Source organism: Centroberyx affinis, unplaced genomic scaffold (genome assembly GCF_046629955.1).
Source record: "Centroberyx affinis isolate AG114_WGS23_722 - 3 ecotype Tasmania unplaced genomic scaffold, CSIRO-AGI_Caff_v1 ptg005408l_1, whole genome shotgun sequence".
Lineage (NCBI taxonomy): Eukaryota > Metazoa > Chordata > Actinopteri > Beryciformes > Berycidae > Centroberyx > Centroberyx affinis.
Window position 1 is genome coordinate 1,601 of NW_027282703.1, and position 24,887 is coordinate 26,487.

At 42.6% G+C, this 24,887-nt stretch overlaps 2 protein-coding genes across 4 annotated transcripts; one reads left to right on the forward strand and one right to left on the reverse strand.

Moving 5' to 3' along the window:
* Positions 1-398: 398 nt before the first annotated feature.
* Positions 399-4,738, forward strand: dnd1 (DND microRNA-mediated repression inhibitor 1; the record flags this gene model as incomplete). The annotated part of the gene is made up of 3 exons (XM_071546722.1): positions 399-786; positions 2,474-2,606; positions 4,188-4,738. Coding segments are annotated over 3 exons (1,072 nt in total), but the record flags the coding sequence as incomplete, so codon positions are not given.
* Positions 4,739-10,042: 5,304 nt separating this feature from the next.
* hars (histidyl-tRNA synthetase) lies at positions 10,043-23,722 on the reverse strand. Of its 3 annotated transcripts, none has more exons than XM_071546724.1 (11): positions 23,606-23,722; positions 23,373-23,468; positions 22,053-22,178; positions 21,503-21,610; positions 21,308-21,406; positions 17,646-17,739; positions 15,181-15,308; positions 14,049-14,333; positions 12,823-12,939; positions 12,098-12,244; positions 10,043-10,771 (listed from the first exon to the last, which is right to left on the reverse strand). In XM_071546724.1, the coding sequence occupies exons 1-11, from the start codon at positions 23,696-23,698 to the stop codon at positions 10,712-10,714; spliced, it is 1,353 nt and encodes a 450-aa protein (XP_071402825.1). In that variant the 5' UTR covers positions 23,699-23,722; the 3' UTR covers positions 10,043-10,711. The 3 variants fall into 3 exon arrangements, with proteins under 3 accessions (XP_071402825.1, XP_071402824.1, XP_071402826.1); XM_071546723.1 differs by having other exon boundaries at positions 22,113-22,178; positions 23,606-23,721; XM_071546725.1 differs by lacking the exons at positions 22,053-22,178; positions 23,373-23,468 and having other exon boundaries at positions 23,606-23,721.
* Between the last annotated feature and the right edge of the window lie 1,165 nt (positions 23,723-24,887).

Below are 24,887 nucleotides of genomic sequence, written 5' to 3' on the forward strand. Positions count from 1 at the left end.
TTACATTATTTTCATTTTCATTGAAAAACGTATTAAAATGATTATGGTGTGATTTTTGCGGGGATCTGTACCAAACAAAGATGTTTTCTTAAGTCTGTAGAATATGATGTGTAGGCCAGGACATCTCTGCAGCACCACAATATTTCATTTAAAATACTATTTTGACACATTTCACCTTTAACAAATATTGCGCCTCCTGCGATTTGAAAATTGCAGTAGGCCATATTGCGATTTCGATAAAATTTCGATGAATTGTTCAGCCCTAGTTGCATGTTTTTTTTTTTCTTTCGTTTTGTCTGTAATGTATGTTTGTGGATCTTAAACAATAAACAAAATGGTTGAATTCTTTACTTGACTTTGTCGACCTGACCATATGATAAGCTTGACCAGACAATTAGGCAAAATGAACCATTCTCATCCCCCCCCTTGTCCATCCCCCCCCTCCCCCCTCCCCCGGCAGTCTGGGAGGGCCCCGCCCCGGGAGCCCGCTGCGAGGTCTTCATCAGCCACATCCCGCGGGACGCCTACGAGGACCTGCTGCTCCCCCTGTTCGGCTCCATCGGACCGCTCTGGGAGTTCCGCCTCATGATGAACTTCAGCGGCCAGAACCGCGGCTTCGCCTACGCCAAGTACGGCTCGCCGGCCCTCGCCGCCGACGCCGTCCGCCTGCTGCACGGCCACGCCCTGGAGCCCGACGCTCGCCTCAGCGTCCGGCGGAGCACGGAGAAACGCCACCTCTGCCTCGGGGAGTTGCCGCCTAGCACCAGGCGGGAGGAGCTGATACAGGTAGGTTGCGTAAGGGGGCGGGCTGTCTTTCCTTCTCAGATACTGCAGGATCTCTGTTGGGGGGGGGGGGGGGGAGACAGTGTGAGAGATTGTTGCTGTCTGAAATGGGAGGAAGCGGTAGCAGCGTGACTTCATGGTTAGAGACACTGTCCTGGAATAGGAAATGTCGTAGTGGGGTTGGGCGATATGGTTGAAATCAATATCATGATAATCATAAGGATTTTTCTCTATCAATATATATCACGATATGGTTCATGTATGCAAAGTCACGTTAAATAATCAAATTAATGTTCATCTCATTGAACCGAATGGTAATGTTAGGTGTGATGTCAAACAAAACTGAAATTTTCAAATAATATTCCTACCATCCCTCATTTTATGAGAGTTTTTAAGTAAAATTTGCTTGTCATCATCACTTTAGACAGCAGAAATGTGTGTCACGATATTAAAATATCTTCATATCATCACGATATGATTCCACTGAAAGACGATAAACGATAATATTGATAATCTTGGACTGTGTTTACCGGTATGCCTTCCCACCCATTCAATTCAAGATTCAAAAAACGTTAATATCGCCAAGGGGCAATTTGCTTTGCAGACAGTAGTCCCGACACAATACATACAATACATCCTACACAACACAGCACAAGATCCATATCTCCTACACTGTCACCATGAATCATGGAAAAAAAGAAAGACGCGATGACATCCGGGGTTATAGTTTGTTTAAAAACCAGTAGCAGATGGAACAAAGGAGACCCATTAAGATTGTGGTAATTTCAACAGCAAGGAATCATACCAGCATTTTTACCCTTTCTCCACTGATTAGCAATGACTCCAAAATTGGCGACTCTCTGTTACCTGTTGCTCGGGTGCTCCAGTAGAGACTCATTTTTTTTATATATTGGCAGAATCTGCTTTGTCAAAGACCTGTCTCCCACCGTTTTTCGCCTATTTACAATTATTGGTGGCCTAAACGTGCAACTGTCTTCGTTCCATCTGCAGAAGCTTCCTCTGACCGGATTTCGGTGTCACACTTGTTCACACCGAAAGGTTGAATAACCATAAAGAAAGCGATTCACTTCAACACAGTAGCAACAGCAACCTGGCTAGATATTGTCAGAATCTGCTTTATTCGTGTTCATATATGTGCGAGTAGTGTGATTTTTAAGACGTGTTTTGCCATACAACACAATTCTCCAACCTCCTCTACCGGAGCAACTGATAACAGAGAATTGTCGATTTTGGGGTTATATCATGGCCCATGGATTAATTGTTCAGCCCTACCAGTCGCCCTCGCTCCATTTGGCTCACTCAGTAACGGGACGCCCTCCATCATGGCGGCGGCTCACGGGAACGCGCAAATCCGAGGGTTACGAACCCCCCGCCCCTCTCACCGTATAAAACCGCCTTTCACTCCCTAACAGATATCCCATGGGGTTACGCTTTTGAATTAGCGCTCCCCCCTTTATGTCCCGCCCCAACATCCTTTTTCAACAGGAAATAGATTAAATTACGGCAAGATGCTCTCAAAATGCCGTGTCATTGTGACTTTAAAGACTGCGTCCTCCACTAGCAAACCCCCTTGCTGGTAAAATAGTTTGCAGACGCGTAGATTTTCTTCGTTCGTTCGTAGAATTAAATGAATGATGAAAATGAATAATGCAATGATCTTTGTTCCAAGGTGCTGCGCGGTCTGACGGAGGGGGTGGAGGGAGTGTCTCTGAAGGCCGGGCCTGGTATAGAGGGGATGTCGGCTGTGGTCGTCTTCTCCTCTCACCACGCTGCTTCCATGGCCAAGAAGATGCTGGTGGAAGGTAGGTGAGCTAGACACTAGAGTTAGTGAAAATCAGATCTGGTCCAGTCAGTGTGGTCCACCTCTGATACAATCTCTGAACCCATCGTCTATCGGTCTGACGACGATTAGACTCTGGGGGCGACGGCCAATATTTCGGGGTTTCCGGTGTAGCCAGCGGACATCTGGGGCTCTTCCATGCCCTGGTCATTGTTTATAGTCCGATTAGCAACTTGAGACGCGGGAACGGAGTTGGAGTTGAGAGACAATGTCTCATATGCAGATATCTGTTTATAGAGATTAGCCGAAATGTCGTCTGGACCTAAAACACCTACAAAAAGTATTGAGGTTTGCGTATTGTGTGGAGAATGACTCTCGCGTCTCAAGTTGCTAATCGGACTGTAAACAATGACCGGCGCACGGAAGAGGAAGTCTTGGCCCGGATGTCCGCTGGCTACACCGGAAACCCTGAAATATTGGCCGTCGCCCCCAGAGTCTAATCGTCGTCAGACCGATAGACGATGGGTTCCGAGATTGTCCACCTCTGATATGATGGATATGATGCAGTTTGACTGACTCCATATTTATTGTAGAATTGATCAATACTACACTGGTTGTCTATGGGAAGCCCTTAACCTGAACTGATTCTAATGAGATACTTTGATCAGATTCCACAGATTCCAAGTGTGGATGGATATGTAGTACTAGTAGTAGAGGGTAACTATGTAAACCTGTTAACCTTTTTTTTTTTTTTTTTCCCACTGCTGGCAGCTACCTGGGCACTTAGTTATGGCTGACTCAGTTACACTTCCCTACGGATGCACCGATCTAGATTTTTGGAGCCGATACCGCTTTCTGATATTCTGCCAGCCGTATCTGCCGATAATGTTTTTTTTGATGATTGGTATCATCAATCAGTTCCCTTTATCGGCCTTCAAAATGATCCAATCTCATATTTTGAGTGAATATGGGCTGATTTTGATTGTGGGGCGATCGATGGGTGCATCCCTAGACTCCGCCTTGACAGTCTCTACCTGTCACTTGAATGGCGCTTTAACAAGTGTGCCCTTACCGTATTTCCTCTCATAGTGGCCGGTAGTCAATTAAAAGCCGGGTCTCCGATAATGGCCGGGGCCGTGGTCGACGTGAACAAATAAAGGCCGGCCCCAAATACAAGGAAAAAACAACGGTGGATACCGGTAAACTCCTGGTGCCTGTTATATAATGTAACTGTAGTTTGTAGTAATGTACAAGTGCCACAAGATGGCGGTATGCCACAAGATGGCTCGGCCGGCGGAAGTCTCTGGAGCGTGCCGTCGTCGATTACCGTAATTATCGGTAATGCGTTGCAGTAACAAAAAAACGGCTACCTAACGAACCCCAACAGAAGCAGATCAGAAAACAAGGAGGCTTCGTACTAAAATATGAGCAAATATACTTATCAAACAGAGGAATTAGAAATAAAGGCCTGCCTCTAATATAAGCCTGCTTCCAATAAAGGCCTGGTACCCTCTGCAGTTGAGGTAAATAAAGGCCTGGGCCAATATTAGAGGAAATACGGTAATTCCTGCTGTATTTCCACACCCTCCTCTTTTGTCTCCAGCTTTCAGGAAGCGTTTTGCCTTGACCGTCTCCATCAAGTGGCAGTCATTGGTCAAGCCCAGCAAGGAGGATCCGGCATCTCCGCAGCGACCCCCAAGGAGCCTCCTGCCGTCACCCGTCAAGCCCCCCCGCCGGCCCCCGAACGCCCCTCAGCCCTCGATCCCGCCTCCTCGCCTGGTCCGGCCTCCGTCCGTCCCCCCGGGCTTCTGCAGAGCGGTCGGAGGGCCCACCGCCCCCCGACGCGCTCGCCCCCCCTGCTCCTCCTCTTCCCTCCAGGGGCCTCTAGTCGCGGTGGAGCCGACGTCCTCGGTGCTCCTGCTGCATAAGGTGTGCGAGGTGTTCGGCGGCGGCCAGCCGCTCTATGAGCTGCACTACAGCCACGCCGGGTCAGACGGATTCCTCTACTTCAACTACAGGGTGCGCGTCCCCGGGGCGATGGCGCCCTTCACCGGCCTGGTCACCACCCTGCCGGGACCCACCACCGCCATCATGCTGGAGGAGGCTCGCCGGGCCGCGGCCCAGCAGGTCCTGCAGGCCATCTACAAGCACTAAGTAGCTGGTCCACTCTCCAGCCAGTTAGTAAGCTATACCTCACTGTACCGCTCACTGGGTACCGCTACATATATCTACCTCACTGCAGCGATGTTTCAGGCTTTACCATCGTTTGTTTTGTCATTGATGTTTTCTAAAAGAAAAGCCATGTTTCATCTTGTATGTAGTTTGTTGATTTATGCATGTTTTAATTATTGATGTTTATGAAAGTAAGACTTATTTGTCTCATTTGAACTTATGTGGTTTGTTTTATGCATGCGTTTTTATTGTGTGTTTTAGTATTGGATTGGTTTCTCATTTTAATTAAATGAGATTTGAGATGAAACTGATGGAGTTGTTACATTAAGAAGGTAGAAAAGAGGGATGACTGATTACTGTTATTAACTCTTTTATGAATATGATTGATGAATGACCACTTACAAAAAAACAATAGAAGAGTAGAGTAAGAGGAGAGTTACAGCCATTATCAGGCTTGGGAATGCTGGCAGGTTTTAGTTTGGGAGTGCAAGATTGGCGTGTATCCAGTTCATTCCTGGTTAGCGATATGTAAAGTCAGAGGGCCTCATTCCCCAAACTTTTCTTAAATTATTCTTCCTTTTATTCTTTAGAACAGTGTTAACGCAGAAACAGAATTCATAAAATATGCAATATTTGTTCTTTCTTGAGTTCTTGAGTTGATTTTGTTACAAAAGATACAATAAGCACTGCTGATGCCAAAATGACACCAAAAAGAGTTTCAGTGCTACAATATGTAACTTTTATTTTTATTTTTATTTTTTACATTAAAATAATATAGGATGTATTATATCATCAGTATGTCTGTGACCCTGTTTGTTCATGCCAAAATCTACCATTTCCATGAAATTGGCTTTATAATGATGTTGGGTTGTAAACCATTTTGCAAGGAAGTCATAGCAACATGAAAGAAAATAAACAAAAAAAAGTTTCATATTGCAGTAGGACTGGGCGATAATTCAATATTATTGTTTCAGTGGAATCATATTGTGATGATAAGAAGATATTTTAATATCGTGACACATTTCTGCTGTCTAAATTGATGATGACAAGCAAATTTTACTTAAAAACTCTGATAAAATTAGGTATGGTAGGAATATTATTTGAAAATTTCAGTTTTGTTAGACATCGCACCTAACATCACCATTCGGTTCAATGAGATGAACATTAATTTGATTATTTAACGTGATTTTGCATACATGAAACATATTGTGATATATATCGATATCGAGAAAAATCCCTATGATTATCATGATATTGATTTCAACCATATCGCCCAGCCCTATATTGCAGCCTTAAAAAGAACATTTAGAATTCAGAAATAGAAGTTTTATTAACTGAGGTTAATGCAAAAGGAGAGACATTACCTTCACCAAGTAGGTTATGTTTTCGCTCCTGTTTGTCAGCTGGAAATCTCAAAATCTTCTGAACATTCCATTTCCATTAAATTTGGTGGACCGGTAGGCCTTGGGCCAAGGAACAATTGATCAGATTTGGTGGTGATCTGGGATTCCCGCTGTTAGAAACAAACACAGATGGAGACTTTATTCGAAATCCTAAGGGTGTGCTTCCAGGGTTAAGAACTCAGTTTAAATTAAGTGATAGCAATGATGTGTTTGGGTGTAAAAGCAAGTTGGCGGAGGTTTTCGTACTCCGTGTCCCCTCTTAATTTTCAAAAGCTAAGGCGTAACAGGCACTGAGAGGAGAGCATGGCAAGACATTAAAGATGCTGTATACGCACCGTCATCTGAGCACCGCATACTGGATAAGAAACGGTTTGACATGAATGTTCAGATGTTCCGGTGGAGAGCCCGCTGAATATGTAGATGGCTTGGATCTTTCCCTTTCAAGTTGTAGCTCGAGGGTGTGACAAAGATCCATACAGATCAGCCTTGGTAAATCTGAAGTTCATCGTGAGCCATTCATCACTGTCTGCAAAGATGCACTTTCTCTGCAAAGCCCTATTTGGCAAGGAAATCAGTAGCAGCAAATGCACCATCCTCAAAGTGTCAGAGCCGACTCACTGCTCATAGGTCTTTATATACTAAGATCAACACTGTAAAAATGGCACAGATTCACAATTAGCATGTTGGTCTACGTTCTATTAATTCTGTTCAGATAGTCTACTGTATACTAGAGCTGCAACGATTAATCAATTAGTTGTCAACTATTAAATTAATCGCCAACTATTTTGATTATCGGTTTGAGCAATTTTTTTTAAGAAAAATAAGTCAAAATTCTCTGATTCCAGCTTCTTAAATGTGAATATTTTCTGGTTTCTTTCCTCCTCTATAACAGTAAACTGAATATCTTTGGGTTGTGGACAAAACAAGACATTTGAGGACGTCATCTTGGGCTTTGGGAAACACTGATCCACATTTTTCACAATTTTCTGACATTTTATAGACCAAACAACTAATCGATTAATCGAGAAAATAATCGACAGATTAATTGACAATGAAAATAATTGTTAGTTGCAGCCCTAGTCTATACACAGAAACATTCATTATTATATCAGAGGCTATTGCCAAATATAGGTCTCAAACCATACAAATTGTTTTATATCCAGTGTACAGCCTACAAAGAATAAAAACAGGAACAAAGGTCCAAGATGGCAGCATGTTCCCGTCAATCATTTATTGGCTATTAAATGTTCCAATAAATGACATGTTCCTTCAATCATTATTGGCCAAAAATGATTGAAGGGAACATGTTTCCATCCTGAATATTTTTCCCATTATCCCCTAGGACTGAGCAGCCCTTTCCTGGTCAGTTGTATGCTTTTTAAATACCTCTGTTGGATGTTGGAAGCACTAGTATCACAATAGTTTTTTTTAAAGTCTAACTAAACCCCAAACCCAAATCTGTGGTGAAGCCTGACACCTACTGGTGAAAAGTAAGGTACTGAACTGCCCATCTGCTATTGGCTGGTCTTTGTGTCAGGTGATGACACCTTGCATAGAGTAAAACAGGTGGTGAAACACCAGGATTCATATCAACATATACTAAAATAAACTGCAGGTTTTCCTCTTCAGAGCATTCAACCACATGGGTTAAATCCAGTTTGAATCGGTCTGATTTGATGAAAGTAATCAAATGAAACTTAAGTTCGGAATCATGTCATGCAACCTCACCCAGGGGACTGGGATGCCTTTGGACCATGAACCATTGTGCTGAATATAAACATGACATTGACCTTGCAGTGATTCGGACTACCACTAGGTGCCAGTCTAGGACTGCCCTACTTACCTACAATGCCTTAAAGGTCCCACATTCTCCACTTTCCAGTGTTTTATTTTATGTCTTCAGGTCCATTCAAAGCTGTGTGTGTGGTGTCATGTACCAAAAACACTCTCAATCCATTTTTACACGTTAATTTTCCAGCATCTCTCTGAGCCTTGGCAAGAACGGGCTGTTTCTGTCGCTGTGTCTTTAAGGCTCATTAATATTAATGACCCTCTGTTCTGATTGGCTAACCGTTCCAAAAGTGAAATGTGAGACACCACAGTGCCAGCAGCTACAGGTAGGGAAAACTCTCTGGTAAATAAGCCTATTAGCCTATTATTTCTTACAAAAATGATAATGAGCGAACCTTTGTGATGCCACAAAGTTACGGAAGTCCAAGCGGCTCGTTTAGAGGCTCGCTTTTCTAATATGGATTGTGTGGATTTAGTTGGCGACTGCGCGTTTTGATACTTTCACCATGTTTAGATAGACCATCCAACTCCTTTATCATCAAAGAGGCTAGGGGAATCCCGTTGTACACGATATCGGACCTTTAAATACAGTCAAAAGGTTCGAGAAGTGGGCTTGTGCCTGGAAGATCACTGGCTCATTTTGGTGTCCTACCTAAAATATGAAAAGGACACGGGGAATTCCCATTCAAATTCCAATTGCCATTCATCTGCTTTACTTCATCTGGCTGTTACAGAACCATGACATTATTAACATCCACTTTCCATTTTAGCTGTGCCAACTACTGTGATACACCAGTTAATATTATTTCCAAACCATTCTGTTCTGTGCTGAACACACTCAGGTGTCCCGTTATCGTCTTGCAGATGTACAAGAGTTTTGTGAAATGAAACATGAAATGACTTGGGCTGTGAACACGCAGGGAAACCCGGTAAACGTTTTATTGGTTTCATCGTCAAAGAGCGATGCCACCCAATAATCTGGCTGAACAAAACTCAAGAGGATCAGCTAAAGCATTTCATATTCTGGACATCCTCATCACAGCATGGTAACCCGCGGCTACTCATAAAACACGCTGCTGCTGTGCAAACAACTTTCCTCGTAATCCACAAGGCAATTATATTTGAGGTAGGGCTGTAGTCGAGTCACTGGTGAATCGAGTCCGATTCAAGACCAAGACCGGGGGGAGTTGAGAGGGTCGAGACCCGAGTCGAGACCAAGACCGAGGGGGAGTTGAGAGGGTCGAGACCGAGTCGAGACCAAGGCCGAGGGGGGTCAAAACCGAGTCGAGACCAAGACCGAGGGGGGTCAAGACCGAGTGGAGACTAAGACTGGGGGAGTTGAGAGGGTCGAGACCAAGACCGAGGAGGGTCGAGACCGAGTCGAGACCAAGACCGCAAAACTACGAGTCCAATTCGAGACCAATACCATAGCAATGTGTTATCCAAGGCTACCATTGTATTTATTGACTACAATAGCATATTTTCGTTTATTGCCTAAAATAGAAGGGACAAAACAAAATTAGCATGTTTTGAGGACAAAATTAATTGTAGGCAGCTTGTTTATATTCATAACATACAGTAGTTGCACCTTTACTTAACTAGAAGTGGATTAATCTATTTCACCTATTTTTTCTTACTGCTCCACAACCATATGCTGCTCTCAGCATTGCTTGACTGAAAATATACTTACCTGTAATTTAGGAAGGCGAAGACGAAGGAAAAAAGACAGAGCGAGAGCAGGAGTAACATTACATATGGACATGGTGAGTTTTTTTTTATTTTTTTTTTTTATCAAAACGAAGTCATTGGTTGGGTAGTTGGCATATCACCAATCAGCAGTAAGTAAACCTTTCGGTGGGCGAAAACTGTGAAACTGTAAAAATTGTATAGTTCTCAGCTGGTCACTTTCTCAGAAGAGATTATAATTATAAAAACAATAACATTATGTAACGTTTATTCATCCGAGACGGATTCAAGACCGAGTCATATTAACTATGAGTCTGAGACGAGACCAAGACCGTCAAAAATCGGTCTCGGACTCGAGTTCTACAGCCCTGATTTGAGGTACTGAGAAAAATGAGGACCAGAGAAGTATAATTTGAATCTGTTTATTTTTGACACTGGACAGAACAGGGATGTTTCTTACAGGTAGAAATGTGAATTTTTTTTTTTTTAGTAAGAGCTCAGACTTGGAAGCCGTAATGAATACTGCCGCATTACCATCTGTTGGGTTCAGGCAGAAAGAAAATGTCTATAACAGAGTTCCTCATTCTCGGTCCTGGATAGGCGAAGCAGTTCTGTAGGAATGCTGCTCTGCGATCAGTTTGGCTGATTAATAATTTGAATGAATAACATATGACATCGAACTGATCTCCGAGAGCTCTATGGAGCAGCGAAGACTTAGAGGTTTCATTAACATCAAGGATCTGTTCCCCAGAGCACAACTTGATGCAAAGTTCAAACTCAAAGCAATGCCATACACTTGACATTCTAAAACATATTACATTTAATGTAACCGACGTGATATTAGATGTATGGCGTTCCCTTGAAAGTAGCGTAACAAAAAGCCCCACACACTCCATATAATATAGCAGAGTATGAAAATGAGACTGGATGTGTGTGTCCTGCAGGGCTGCAGTGATGCGGAACATGCTCTATTGAGGACTAGTTAAGGAACTCTGTACAAGGTGCTGCAGAGCGTTTCTGTGTTTGAACCAATCGGGTGATGCGGCCGAGGCTGTCGCTAGGCAGAACGGAGCAGCTAGACCTCAGAGGTCCTCTTCCTGATCTCCTCTATAAGATCTGCTCTTGAGACATCGACCTGCGGAGACAAAGCCAAGAAGGAGACAGCGGGGTTAGTACTGCAACCAAATGCTAATTCACTCCAACACTTAAGAACATATACTGACCCTAATTCATTGAGCTAGCTAGTGAATGTGTTATGTGATATTTTAGAGGCTTTTCAAAAGTGTCCGTTTGCAGTGGTGGAAAGTAACTAAGTACATTTACTCAAGTACTGTACTTAGTACAATTTTGAGATACTTGTACTTTACTTGAGTATTTCCATTTGATGCTACTTTATGCTTCCACTCCACTACATTTCAGAGGGAAATATTGTACTTTCTACTCCACTACATTTATTTGACAGCTTTAGTTACTTTTCAGATGGAGATTTGACACAATGGATAATATAACAAGCTTTTAAAATACAACACATTGTTAAAGATTAAACCAGTGGTTTCCAACCGTTTTGGCTTTTGATGTCTTACAAAAAGCAGTGTGTAGTCGGGTCACATTTCAGATGTCTATGAGTTGTTAACAGCTCCACCAAATAGTGATTTTTCCCTCTAAACCTCACATGATTTCATTTCAATAAATGTTCAAATGGTCCAATATGTCAGCAAAAATCAAAGATTAGAGAAAAAAACTGAAAACAGATTTGTGTATCAGAACTTTGTTTTTTCTTCTTTCCTCTCCCATTAATTATCTCACGACCCCTCAGATTTATCTGGTGACCCTTTGGAGGGGCCCGACCCCTAGGTTGGGAACCACTGGACTAAATGAGCTAACTGTATATAAAGTACAGTACTGTTCAAAAGTCTTAGGCACCCTAGCCTTTTTATATAAAATGTATCTTTGATGTTTATTTGTTTTCTGCATTAGTGTGTCAGTAGACTGCTCTTTATAGTACATTTCGTTGATATGGATGGAGAAACTTTTCATTTCATTATTTTTGAAAGCATCTTTGCTTTATGGATGTTTTTTAAATGTGCCCAAGACTTTTGCACAGTACTGTAGTTCAAACTAGCTCCACCTCCAGCAGCTACAACAGTAACATGCTGCTTACACACTGATGCTTCAGTATTAATAATCTAATGATGTCATATATAATAAAATATCAGTCAGAGGGACCAAACCACTACTTTTACTTTAATACTTTAACTACATTTTGCTGCTAATACTTATGTACTTTTACTTAAGTAGGACATGCAGGACTTCTACTTGAAATGGAGTATTTGCTGTATTGGTACTTTTACTTAAGTAAAGCATCAGAGTGCTTCTTCCACCACTGTCCGTTTGTCTTCATATGTGAAAGACAGAGATATAAAGAGTGAGTGAGGTAGGAAGGGTGCATCCTGTGTCATACCTCCTCTCTGGTGGCCACGGTGCGCAGTTTGACCACTCCATCTTTCAGCTCCTGTTCTCCCAGGATGGCCACCAGGGGAATCCCCGAGTCCTCGCAGTGCTGCAGCTGACTCAGCAGCTTGGGGTTCTTCTTGTACATCACCTCTGCCTGTACACACACACACTAAGTCAACTGACTGCATCATTTTTAACAGTGGTTCTCAAAATGTCCAGGAATGAGGTAAATGAGGAATAGTTTAACTTGACTATAATTTAATTTCCTAGAAATTATCCCAATTAGAGAAGATATAAGAATGACTATTGTGATCCTAGGTTTAACTCTCTCCACTATTATCTCCCCATGTACAGTTTAGACCAGTGATTCTCAACTTTTTCCATATCAAGGACCCTAATTTAGTCCACATTAGAGGCACAGAATCCCCATTTGATGAGATTTTGTCTCTGACCCAAATCTGAGAAAATTTTTATTGTTAGATATGATTTTGTCCAGAATTCCTTGACTATCTGTATTGTAGGTAGAGAGATAACAGAGAAACTATGATCAAAACAGTCATTCTTCTACATTCTCTAATTGTGTTAACTTCTTGTAAATGAAACAATAGTGAAGTTTAACAATTCATCAATTTGCCTGGGACCCCCTGGAACCCCCTCAAGGACCCGTGGCGGTCCCCGGACCCCACATTGAGAACCGCTGCTTTAGAAAACACAGACGACAAACACGCCCACCTTAATGCCACCGTTCCAGAGCTCGGAGGTGAGTTTGAGCCTCTCCTCCAGTAAGTTCTTCTGGGCCGACGCCACCATGACCTGGACCTCTGTGGTGCGGACCTTCTCCGCCGAAGCCTGGACAACACGCTACAGTTAGGCCGAGCACAACTCAAAACACTGGACATCAAGGTTTGGGATTTGGAGAACACACACCGGACGACCGGTTGGACACGGGGAACACAACACTACCCGAGTTCTAATGCCATCCAAACCCCCAAATCTCATGAAAACTTGAAATTTCCCACTAATATAAGAACAAACATGGAGGTGAACGACTTGCTGCTGTTTTTTTTTTTCCCCCTTGTTTGGTGCTAAACTTTGGCGTAACACGTTCAGACTTAAGTGATTGACCAGTTCACACTACAGGAGGATCTCAGGCCGGACAAACTGAAAACGCGACCTTTAAATCCAAACTAGCTTATTTTGTGTCCCCTTAACCCCCCCATAACAACGCATTATGTGATAACAACGCATTATGTAATAATCTGCTGCATTTTGTAATACACAGCCTGAACGCAATATGTAATAAATTTCCCCGCATTTTGTAATAAATTATTACATATTGCAGTGGTTATTACAAAATACGGGAGTTGCACTTTTTTTTTTTTTATGAAAATGTAATAATATGGTGCATTATGTAATAACCAACCAAAATGGATGTCTTCATTCATAAAAATCGTGATAACATTATAACAACAATGTATATTTTATGCATTCCAGCATGAATCAAACTGACTCAAAATTAATTTTAAAAAGACACTATTAGTTCAGTAGATTAGTGTCTTTCATTGGTCAAAACTACATGAAGTGTCACTGTATTCCTTAGCTTAATAGAAACTGTACTTGAGGGTTCATAGAGACATAGAAACTGCATGACACTGTGTTATACTGACACAATTCCATCCATTTTGGTTGGTTATTACATAATGCACCATATTATTACATTTTCATAAAAAAAAAGTGCAACTCCCATATTTTGTAATAACCACCCCAATATGTAATCATTTATTACAAATTGCGTTCAGGCTGTGTATTACAAAATGCAGCAGATTATTACAAAATGCGGGTGTTATTACATAATGAAGTGAAAATGCATTCCATTTTGTCGACTTATAACATAATGCGGTGTTATTACATAATGCGTTGTTACACCCCCATCCACCCAGCCACCCACCCAGCCTTACCTCAGCCTTCTGCTCCATGATGGAGAAGACCCTCTCGATGCCGATGCTGACCCCCACGCAGGGCACCTTCCGGCCCTTGGGGTCGAACATGCCCACCAGGCCGTCGTAGCGGCCCCCGCCGGCCACGCTGCCCACGCTGACGCTCTCCTCCGCGGCCCCCGGCGCCCCGTTCTGGGCTTCGCCGCCGACCGGGGCCGGGACCGCGCCCGCCTGGGTCAGCACCGCCTCGTAAATGATGCCCGTGTAATAGTCCAGACCGCGGGCCAGGCTAAGGTCAAAGACGACCTGGAGATAAGGGAGGGGGGGGGGGGGGGGGGGGGGGCAATGGTACGAGGGTAGAAAAGTACAGACAGGGTAATTAGTAGCAGGGTAGGAGGAGAAGAAAAGAATAGGAGAAGGTATAATGAAGGAACAATAGTTAAACGATTGTTTGTAAGTATTACAGCCATCCACACAAGCATAGCTGATATTCTATGATATTCAACATCTTTACATTTGACCATTTCCCTGCCAAAACATTCAATAATAATAATAATAATGTTATATAAAGTATTAAGTGTATCCCCAGACTTTTATTCTCGTCAGGGTGGAAAAGCTTCGGAAAAAGCAACTCAAAAACCCGGGATACACAAAAATAATAAAGCATAATCATGCATACTTGTGTGGGATCTGCTCAAAATGTCACATTAGAAGCAATTCAGATTAATGATCCATAAGGGAGTCACCAAGTTTTAAATTACCACTCTGAATGTGCTCTGTTGTCTTCACTGAATATTTCACACATGATTCTGATACAAGAGCTAGCATCGAAAATGGGTAGGGTGACATATTTCTATGAAAAATCATTTATTTTGGCCAGTAAAAAATTATTCTTGGCAGGTATATATTTTTTTGAGTTGACCAGCCCTTGGTAGGTGAGACAAAAATTGAATTTCAGACACTGCACATAACCACTTTGTCAGTATCATGCCATGTTTGGATGGTTGGTAATGCCAGAGGGCCATTGCCTCCACACTTGGATCTGTAAGCTATCACTGCTCACTCGTTTCCCCCTCCCTTTCTCTCTCACCCACCTCCCGTGACCTTTTAACCTTTGACCCCCCCCCGCCCCCCCGCCCCTTGCCTGCCTCACCTTGTCCGTGACCTGGAAGAGCTGCAGGTAGCTGAAGAGCAGCTTCATGTCGGTGAGGCCGGCGCAGGCCTGCTTGCTCTGGGACATCTTCTGGTCCTGAAGGAGACGCTCTGCTAGGTCCATCCCACCTACAACACACACCCGACGACACACAGCTCAGTGGGGTCCACCTCACAGCCGGTCAATATATGTTATTTATTTTTTATATAAAATGTGTTCAACCAGAGAAATCGTTCCAGTGTGGTGTGGGAGGATTTTAACCTGCCTCGCCCTGCCTTAAGGAGCTGCTGACCCTTAAAGAATTTCATTAGCATGGCTTTCAGTGGAGAGTCCCACGATGATGCCTTTTCCACCCTGACAAAAATAAAACTCTGGAGGAAACACCGAATACTTGAAATTTTTTTTGGGGGGCATGAAAATGGTAAAAAAGATATTAAATAGCGCTTGGTTCTTCAAATGTGGGACGACGCGATCGATCGGCCAGCAATCGGAATCGGCCGATATTCAGTATAAATATGAGATCGCAGAATTCCGATAATGCCACAATGTGAGCGGTCACAGTCCGTCACGCCCGCTACTTCCCCTCGTTTAATTCTCTGCTTATTCAATTCATCAATTCATCTCATGCCATGTGCGTTTGTTTCCATAACGGTCTGCACTCTGCAGAGCTGTCCGGAGCTGAACTGGACGACAATCCAGACCCTAACAGCGGAGAGGCAACTGAAAAGTCTCATTTCTCTCTCTTAAGAACATCCACTTATACAAAAACAAAGACTGAAACGGATATATATCTTCGGAAGGGCGTCTCCATTTATTTAACTCGACTCAACAACACAGGCGAGTGGCAACAGTCTGAGTCTTGTGCTTCGGTTATCTCACTAAATCATGCTGCGCTACCTAGAATGCACATGGTTTTGTTTACATAATGATCAAGTAAATATTGAAGTTAGGGCTGGGCGATATATCAATATTATATCGATATCGTGATATGAGACTAGATATCGTCTTAGATTTTGGATATCGTGATATCGTGATATGGCAAAAGTGTCTTTTCCTGGTTTTAAAGGCTGCATTACAGTAAAGTGATGTCATTTTCTGAACTTACCAGACGTTCTAGCTGTTCTATTATTTGCCTTTACCCACTTAGTCATTATATCCACATTACTGATGATTATTTATCAAAAATCTCATTGTGTAAATATTTTGTGAAAGCACCAATAGTCATCCCTACAATTTTGTCAATATCGATATCGAGGTATTTGGTCAAAAATATTGTGATATTTGATTTTGTTCATATCGCCCAGCCCTACTTACAACTGAACATTTAGCCCACTTCGTAGAAAATACCAAGATATATATCGTGTATCGTCATTCAGCCTAAAAATACCGAGATATGATTTTTGGTCCATATCGCCCAGCCCTAATTGAAGTAGAAAAAAGAAAATGTGGATACTTTTTAACCAGGACTCAATTTGATGGATGAAATGTATGTGAAATGGAAACTGTTAGACCTATAATACTACTATACCAGCCGCTATAACAAAACAAAAAAACTATCGGTATGGCCGATCGGTATCGGCAGATATGGCTCATAGACGATCGGCGGCAAAATACGATATCCGGGCATCCCTAGTCTACACGGTTCTCATTGATTCAAAGACACTCTGCTGTCCACTTTCATGAGTGTAGGCTGGGTGTTACATCATTCACAACTCTCCTAAGTGTATACATAGAGTGAACAAGAATCGTGTGGAGTCAACCAACTTTGACCTAGGGCTGGGCGATATGGTCGAAATCAATATCATGATAATCATAATGATTTTTCTCGATATCAATATATATCACGATATGGTTCATGTATGCAAAATCACGTTAAATAATCAAATTAATGTTCATCTCATTGAACCGAATGGTGATGAAAACTGAAATTTTCAAATAATATTCCTACCATACCTCATTTTATCAGAGTTTTTAAGTAAAATTTGCTTGTCATCATCAATTTAGACAGCAGAAATGTGTCACAATATCAAAATATCTTCATATCATCACGATATGATTCCACCGAAAGACGATAAACGATAATATTGAATTATCGCCCAGCCCTACTTTGACCCTCGTTCATCGTTTTTCCCCAGGTGGAAAACAGCATTAAGATGATTGGACACCAAAACACTCCACTGAAACCCAGGATAATAATAAACATATTCATACTTAAATGGAATCCAATAACAATGTCTCATTAGAATCAATCAAATGGACAACCGGTGTAGTATTGATCAATTCTACAATAAATATGTAATGTATCAAACTGCATAAAATCCATCATATCAGAGGTGGTTGACACTGACTGGAACAGATCCCGTTTTTAATACAAATTCACGTTTTCTTTTTTTAACTCGTGTATTGACTTAAGCAACGTCTGACTTGAGTTATTAGGTTATTGGGTTATTGGTTCATAGTCTCACCCTGCATACTGACGTACTCCCCGATCTGGTCAGCGGCCTCCTCTGACAAGCCCTTCTCATTCACCATCTCGTTCTTCACATCCTCCCAGGACATCTAGGGGAGGACAGGGGGGAGAGAAGATATAGAGAAGGGGTGGAAGGAAAAGAATAGAGTTTAAGATTAAAGAAAAAATGTATATGGTTCACTTTGATATGCTAGCTCATTGGCCTGGGTATCGTCAAGAAAAAACACTTCAATACTTCACACAGTATCGATATATATAGAGTATTTGACTGTAATTTGCAGTGAATTGATATACTGTGAATCTTTTTTAGTACTGTGATACGTGGTTGTGTGCATTATTGATCTGCTATCCACATGACATGCAAGAACTCCAGTAACCTCACATTCTTCATCTAACCAACAGAAAAACTGCTGGATCCATTTGTGACATTTTACCATCTGTGTTCAGCATAATTTCCTTCACTTTGTTATACCAATACAGTGATGCATCTGCAAGGCTATATACACTAGGGCTGTCCCGAATACAATTTTTTGGGCTTCGGAGCTTCGGTAGTAATCAACAGCGAATATGCGAAGCTTCGGCCACAGCGGGGGGGGGGGGGGATGGTCGAGCGAGCTAGAGAGAGAGAGAGAGAGACGGTCGAGCTAGAGAGAGATGGTCAAGCGAGCTAGAAAGTGAATGAAGAGAGGGAGCGGTAGTAACGAGAAAGCCGGTGAATCAGAGAAATAAAACGTTATTTTCTGATTGTTTCACAGCGGTTACGTTCTAAAGTGCAGAGAGAGACAGAGAGAGAGAGAGAGAGAGCCCTGTATCAAAATACCGGTAGCCTACCTTAGAAAAAAGATTAAAAAAAAAAAAAAAGATCAACAGAGAAATGTCTTGCTGCTGCTTCTCCTGAGTGTTGTTCAGCAAATTTGAAACTGACAGCTTGAATTTCAGGTTGTACTTTTTTCTCTGTGCCACCATGGCGATCAGCAAATGTGACTGACGTTTGAATGCAAGTAAAAAAAAAAAGAAACTTTTATATGTAATCCGTAAACCGGTTGCCATTGACGCCGCGAAGCGTCAATGGCAACCGGTTTACGGATTACATATAAAATTACATTTAAAAAAACGAATATCCGAATCCTAAAATTGAAACCCGAATACCTACCCAACGAACGAATATCCGAATAGTCGAATATTCGGGTCCAGCCCTAATATACACACTTCTTTAGTTTCCACAGAATACCTTCACTAACTGCCTCAGGAGGGGGTTGAATGTAAATATCTCTAGTCAGCTCCATACCCTGCAGAAAAGCAGACTTTTTTCAGACACATTACTGTCAACAATAATCTAAGAGATTCTGAAGCACAGGTGGGAGAATCTTTCTGTAACTCTTGGATATTAAGTTCCCGCAAAACCTCTAAGCCACTAAGCGTGCTTTAGGTACTATTCCCTGTGAGGTATCTTTGAGAGTGCAAACCCACACACTGTTGACCTACATCCTCAGCTTCCTCAAAAACATCATTAGTGTGCCAGATGTTGATCTCTTCCTGTTTTGCTGTCTCAAAAGAAATGTCTCTGATTATGAGCACATCAGCATCCCCACACAAAGTTATGAGTGTGGATTTCCCCATTCTCTGATTCAACGTGAAGGCCATCAACACGTGACATATCAATACTCTTTTAGTCCATCACTGCCATCGGGTTCTATATGCTGCAGGTTGTACCAGTTTCTGTTTCGTCCTGTAGCTTTGCCTGCTCGACCTAAAACTGTGGCTCTATGTGGAATACCACCATGTTTGGCCATAAACTTCACAATCTGTCCTGTCTTTAATGTTAAACATGCAGAAGAGGTGGGGTTACCACAACCATGTTTCTCTCTTTCAGGTTGTGTCACGGGTGGTTGCACAACTTCCCATGTATCCTCTCCACTGACACCGATGTTCTCCTGTTCATTGTCTGTATTCTGTTCACTGTCTGTGTTACCTGCAGCGTTGTTTGAGATGCCCCTGGCATATCTCACAGTGATTCACTATTTGTTGTAAGATAGTGGTACACTCCTTGACTTTGTTGCCCGAGCTGTGAATAAGTCTCTGTAGTCTGTCTGCAGATGCATGACCAAACTGCTTGTGAAGCTTCAGCAATACTTTATGTTTCTCATCTGAGGATGTGTTCTCTGTCACTGTGAGGACCATATCTTCAGTTTTACTCTTTTCAACACTATCATCTCTAATGTCTACACAATAGTGTCCAGAACTAGTGAATTCGAAAGGTGCGGGTTGTTTGAACATCACTGCTTTGTCATTTTCCATGTCCAAAATTGTTCCTGCCCTCTTCAGTGATGTTTTACTCCGTAGCAATGGAATATCCACCGGAACCACCTCGGTTTCAACATAGTTTCCACATTTTGTCTGCTCTATTTTAGCAGGGATTTTCACTTTTCTGGTGGAATATATTAGATTTCCATCTCCAAACTGAAACGGTCTGCTACTCTGGGTCTCTGTTGCTAACATTTTGTTCATTTGGTCTCAGCTTAGGTCATTACTGTAATCATCCAGCCATTTCCCTCCACATACTGTGCGTGTACATGCAGTGTCAATAATAGCTGATCCCAAAGATTCTGCTAAAAAAAAATCTCTGAGTCAGACAGAGTCTTGTGTAAACAGTGTAATCTTGCACTCCTCTACACTTCCAGTGTTCCAGTGGACAGTCTTTGGCCCAATGAAATGTGCTCTGACAAACAGCACATTTAGATCTCCTACTGAATTTATCCAGTGGATTAGTACCAGGTAGTGGTTGCTTCTGTTCCACTCTGCATGTTACGTCGTCCCCTTTTGCTCGGTCAAGTATGCCACGTCCTGGTTCACTTGTATTCCGCTTGACGAACCCGTCTAGCAACTTGAAGGCTAACGCTGCATCGGGAAGTGTTATGTCGTACTTTTTCATCTGATTATATCTCTGTTCAAAGTCAATTACGTAGTCCGCCACAGAAACAGAACTGTCCTTCGCAATGCAATCAAAAATGAGAATACGCCTCATATGCGCAGTCTTTTTCCTCCTTTTGGAACATTCCATCAAGTTTCTCTCGTCTCTCGACGACGTCTCATATGCAGATATCTGTTAATAGAGATTAGCCGAAATGTCGTCTGGACCTAAAACACCTACAAAAAGTATCGATGTTTGTGTACTGTAATAAACTCTAACTCCATTCTCGCATCTCAAGTTGCTAATCGGACTGTAAACAATGACCGGTGTACGGAAGAGGAAGTTTTGGCCCGGATGTCCGCTGGCTACACCAGAAACCCCGAAATATTGGCCGTCGCCCCCAGAGTCTAATCGTCGTCAGACCGATAGACGATGGGTTCCGAGACTGCCATACCGTTGTCACTGTCCAGGGCTTTAACCGGGATTTCCATAGCCGTTTCCCTAGCTCTGCCTGTAAGCCCCAAAACAACAGCAAGGGCTTGCTTCTTTTTGTCGAGGTCTGTAACTCGAGTCCAGATATTAACTTTTGTCTCTAGCAACCATGCTAGAGCCACCATGTTGGCCTCTCCTCGGAATAGACTACTCGGAACAGAGTACTCATGCACACCCCGCCAACAGTAAGTACCGTCGGGAAACAGTGTTTACCGTAAAGAACATATAAAAGGAGTATACACATCAACGCTTACCTTGTCCAGTTTGTCCACTGTTGAACAGATAGTGCGGAACTTGTCATCTGGAACACCACAGACAGCAAACATCCCATCCAGGATTCGTCTGTCGTTGACCTGGATTTGGAGGAGGTGGTTACAGAGTTAACGCCTACTGATAGCCTGATAGCTTGCACATCTATCTGTGGATTCACCGTGATCGACGTCTCTGACCTTGATGCGGAATTCTCCGAGGTCCAGCTCGCTGAGGATTTCGTGGACGATTTTCAGGCACTCGGCGTCAGGGATCATGGGATCGTACTGCCCTGCGATGTCAAAATCCTGACACACACACACACACACACACACAGATGTTGAGTCATTCCTATGAAAAAGATACTGTGTATAATGTTTTAGAGGGGGGATATCTTTGGAAATGGATAATCTTTGTCAAGGGTTTTACATTTTTGGATGTTCTATTGTACTATTTGTTGTTTTGCCAAAGTTGTATTCAGAATAAATGTCTCCTCCGAAATGGGCAAATCAGAACATGGTCGGGTTAAGATGTAGAAAGTTGACCATTCAAATTCTGTTTGTGGCAGGGACGGGGTGGAGCCTCTAGTACTGCCAGTTAATCAGAGCCGTGGGTCTTAGTGGCTGCTAGAAACAACTCAGCTCTTTAGGTGGGACACTAGAGTGGCACTAGAGAACAATGTATTTTCACAGCTTTGACTCAAGGCTAACAGTTACACTGAAACACATTATGTATTTCAGGATCACTCACACATTGGTAGAACTCCCGGTAGCGGCCGCGGGTCATGGCTGGGTTATCGCGGCGGTAGACCTTGGCGATGTGGTAGCGTTTGATGTTGGTGATCTTGTTCATCGCCAGGTAGCGGGCAAAGGGCACCTGAGGGCGAGCAGGTCAAGGACAACCGACTGGTTCTCTGCTTAGATTAAGCTCTTTGAAACAGGGGGGAGGGGTTGGGGGGCGCACACATAGCATGTATAAATGGCGATTTGTTGATATGAATAAATTCTGAAAGCTTTAGCATTTGCTGTTCTAAACACCCAATGGCGGGGAGTCTTTCCCGGGAAAAATCTAGGAAGCGATGCGTTTTACGTTTCTGGTTTGTTTGGAATAAATGCAGGAAGAACTGGGTCGTTAGCATGAGTGATGATGGCCACCATGGCTGGTACGTCTCTACAAGCTGTTTTTAATGGATTTTTGAAAACAATGGGAGCCTATAACTTCCGGGAGGTCGGGCAAAGCTGCAGTAGAACAGACCAGTAGGAGTTTCTGACTGGCAAATACATTGGTGGGTTTAGACTAGGGCTGAACGACTTTGAAAAAATATCTAATTGCGATTATTTTGACTGATATTGCAATTGCGATATGATTTGTGATGTTAGAGGGAATGATAATTTTTACATCATTATTCTCATTTTCATTGAAAAACGTATTAAAATGATGATGGTGTGACTTTTGCGGGGATCTGTACCAAACAAAGATGTTTTCTTAAGTCTGTAGAATATGATGTGTAGGCCAGGACATCTCTGCAGCACCACAATATTTCATTTAAAATGCTATTTTGACACACATTTCACCTTTAACAAATATTGCGCCTCCTGCGGTTTGAAAATTTTGATAAATTGTTCAGCCCTAGTTTAGACTTGTGTAAAAGATTACACCGGTATTATCCTTTAAGGGTCAGAGACCAGGGCATCGTGGTGGCTCAGTTGGGTCGCATGCCATGTAGCTGCAACATCTCGGGTTGGAGTTCGACCTGGGAACTTTGTTGGATGTCATCCTCCCCTCTTTCCCCAGTCTTTCCTATCTCTCATCACTGTAAAACTATCTAATAAAGGCACAAATGCCCAAAAAAGTGGTCTAATCAGAGACCACTAGCTAGTCCACCTTTGATCTGATCAAAAAAAGACATACCAGCACCTTCAAAAACCCATATCGGTCAACCCTAAATACAATATTGCTAATACATAATAAGACATATAAGGGTCTCTCCAGCAGACAACAGTGGCTCTAATTTTTGTCCATGTTTCACCAAGTTGGTGGTTGGGGGTTTGGAGTGGTTTCTAAGGATACAGTGAGGTCATATCTGAGGGACAGCAGCTCTCCTCCTTGGTCCTTGAGGTCGTAGATGAGCTTGGAGTCTTCACCATATTTCCCTGTCAACGTTTCCTACAAACACCAACATGGAGATCATGAAGGGTCCCACTCATATAAACGATGACATCAAGTGAAAGTTTGCCACTGTGTGTATGTACAGTATGTGTGTGTGTGTGAGTGTGTACATGTGTGTGAATGTGTCTGCCTACCTTCAGTTCAAAAACAGGCGTGTCGATGGTTTCAGCTCCGTGGCGTTTGAAACTGTTAACGATGGTGTTGAAGACTCTCTCTCTGATGGCCATCTGCTTGGGGTTGTAGTCCCTCGTTCCCTGACAGAGAGAGACCCTGTCGTGTGAGTTTTACGCAAACTTTTGAAATGTCGCAAATAAAAATACGTGTGAACTAAGTGGGCTGAACTACATAAATAGGCTTTGTGAATGTCAAATGTCAGTCTTTCAAGAATTGATTAGTATTACAGTGTTCTTTAGTGTCAGCTAATGTTGGTCATATTTCAAGTTGTCTGAACACGAAAACAAAGAAATGTACTTGGCAATACTTTTTCACGTCAAGGACCCCTAAACTGACACAAATTAGACCACGGACCCCCATTTTATAAAATTTTGTCCCAGGGTCCCCCATCTGATAAGATTTTTGCTTTTAGATGTTTTATTACGGAAAGTGTATGAAACCCATGACCAAAATAGTCATACATGCTATCATTGTGTTACTTATAGATGGAATTATAGTGAAAATAAATTATTCCTCTTTTTGCTGGGGACCCCCTGGAACCCCCTCAAGGACCCCTGGGGGTCCCCGGACCCCACTTTGAGAACCACTGCTCTAATGTACCAACTAATGGTCACAGAATCAACATTTATGACATTTATGGAGGTTGTGGTGGACAGATATTTTACACCCCACCCGCCAAAATTGCAACAAAGTAAACTTTTCCACTCTGGTTCAGAGCAAAGTAAACCAACTGTAGGTGTGATCATGCTGTCATTATCCGATCTGAGTCACTACCTGATCTGAGTCGCGCATGTGTGCTGTCGCTGCCTGATCTAAGTCAACCTGTAGATGTGAGTCGCGCATGCGTGAGCGTAAACGGTTTAAGGCACAGACCCCCCTTTAAATTTCGGCCATTAGCTCTGTCACTACCACAGATTAATGTGTATCTTCAATTGGAAAGACGCATGTAATCGTCTCGCAATTGAATAGCATTAAGGTTGATGCGGACTCACTAGCCAGCTATAGCTTTTATGTTGCCATGGCCATTTTATATTAATCGCTAATGTTACCGAGTTGGCTAGTTAACTGATGTAGCAAACAAACCCATCATGCTTCACATCACATCAGCCAAAGTGGTGATAAATATAATTCCATAACTGGATACTACTTCGTTTCCAATCATATATGTTCATTACGAGATATTTTCATTTGACTGAACTATTATTGACTGTCCCAAATGTACATTTGATGTTTCACCACGGT